General features: G+C 45.0%; 1 protein-coding gene across 1 annotated transcript; it reads left to right on the forward strand.

Annotated features, from left to right (window-relative positions):
* Positions 1-6: 6 nt before the first annotated feature.
* On the forward strand, positions 7-801 carry TM35_000202640 (putative retrotransposon hot spot (RHS) protein; the record flags this gene model as incomplete). The annotated part of the gene is made up of 1 exon (XM_029026949.1): positions 7-801. A coding segment is annotated over one exon (795 nt), but the record flags the coding sequence as incomplete, so codon positions are not given.
* Between the last annotated feature and the right edge of the window lie 2 nt (positions 802-803).

Here is an 803-nt window from a genome sequence, read left to right on the forward strand (position 1 = left end):
ACATCTGTGGTAATGGAAGGTGCATATGAATCTGTGTATACTGCGACATGGCACTATGTGGAGGGTGTTGGTGGTGAGGGATTCGGTATGCGAGTGAAAGAGGGCCATCCACCGCAACTGTGGACAGATGATGAGGTGATGAAGGGTTCTGTAGAGGACGATATTGATAATGAGAAACCCGAGGATGGACGTCTGGAGTTGATGGTGCTCACCTCTGAGAAAGGGTGGCCATGCACAGGGTTCAGTATGAATAAGAGCTGCGATATTTATGTTAACAAGGAGGTGATGCGTGTATGGTATAAAATTCTAAAGAATCTGGATGAGTATTTTGGCAAACGTGTGGATGCTATTGAGGAACTCACTCCATATGTGTTAGTGGGAACGCCTGGAATTGGCAAGTCCTTTGCAGCTGGTTCATTCCTCCTCTATCAACTGTTGCGCTACGATGCAAAAAAACTCCCAGTGGTTGCGTACTTCATTAGGGGTGGGGCCTATCTGTTTGAAAAGAAGAGTGATGGTGGAAAGGTGACTTGGTACAAAAATGAAGAAAAGGCAGTAAGTGTTGCACAGGATTTCTTTAACCAAGGTAAAGAAAATAAAGAAAAAAGAGGATACATAATCTATGATGTGGATGATAAAAGCAAAGGAGCACCGCGCGCGCTGCCTCCTTCAGGGTGGGGCATGACTGTGATATCATCCCCAAATGAGGAACAATATAAAGAGTGGGAGAAACAAAAAGTGGCAGAGTGCATCGTTATGAATTGTCCAACTGTGCGTGAAATCAAGGCCATATGTGCATGGGA

The sequence above is a fragment of the Trypanosoma theileri genome, assembly GCF_002087225.1.
Source record: "Trypanosoma theileri isolate Edinburgh chromosome Unknown TM35_Tth_20_V1, whole genome shotgun sequence".
Taxonomy (NCBI): Eukaryota; Euglenozoa; class Kinetoplastea; order Trypanosomatida; family Trypanosomatidae; genus Trypanosoma; species Trypanosoma theileri.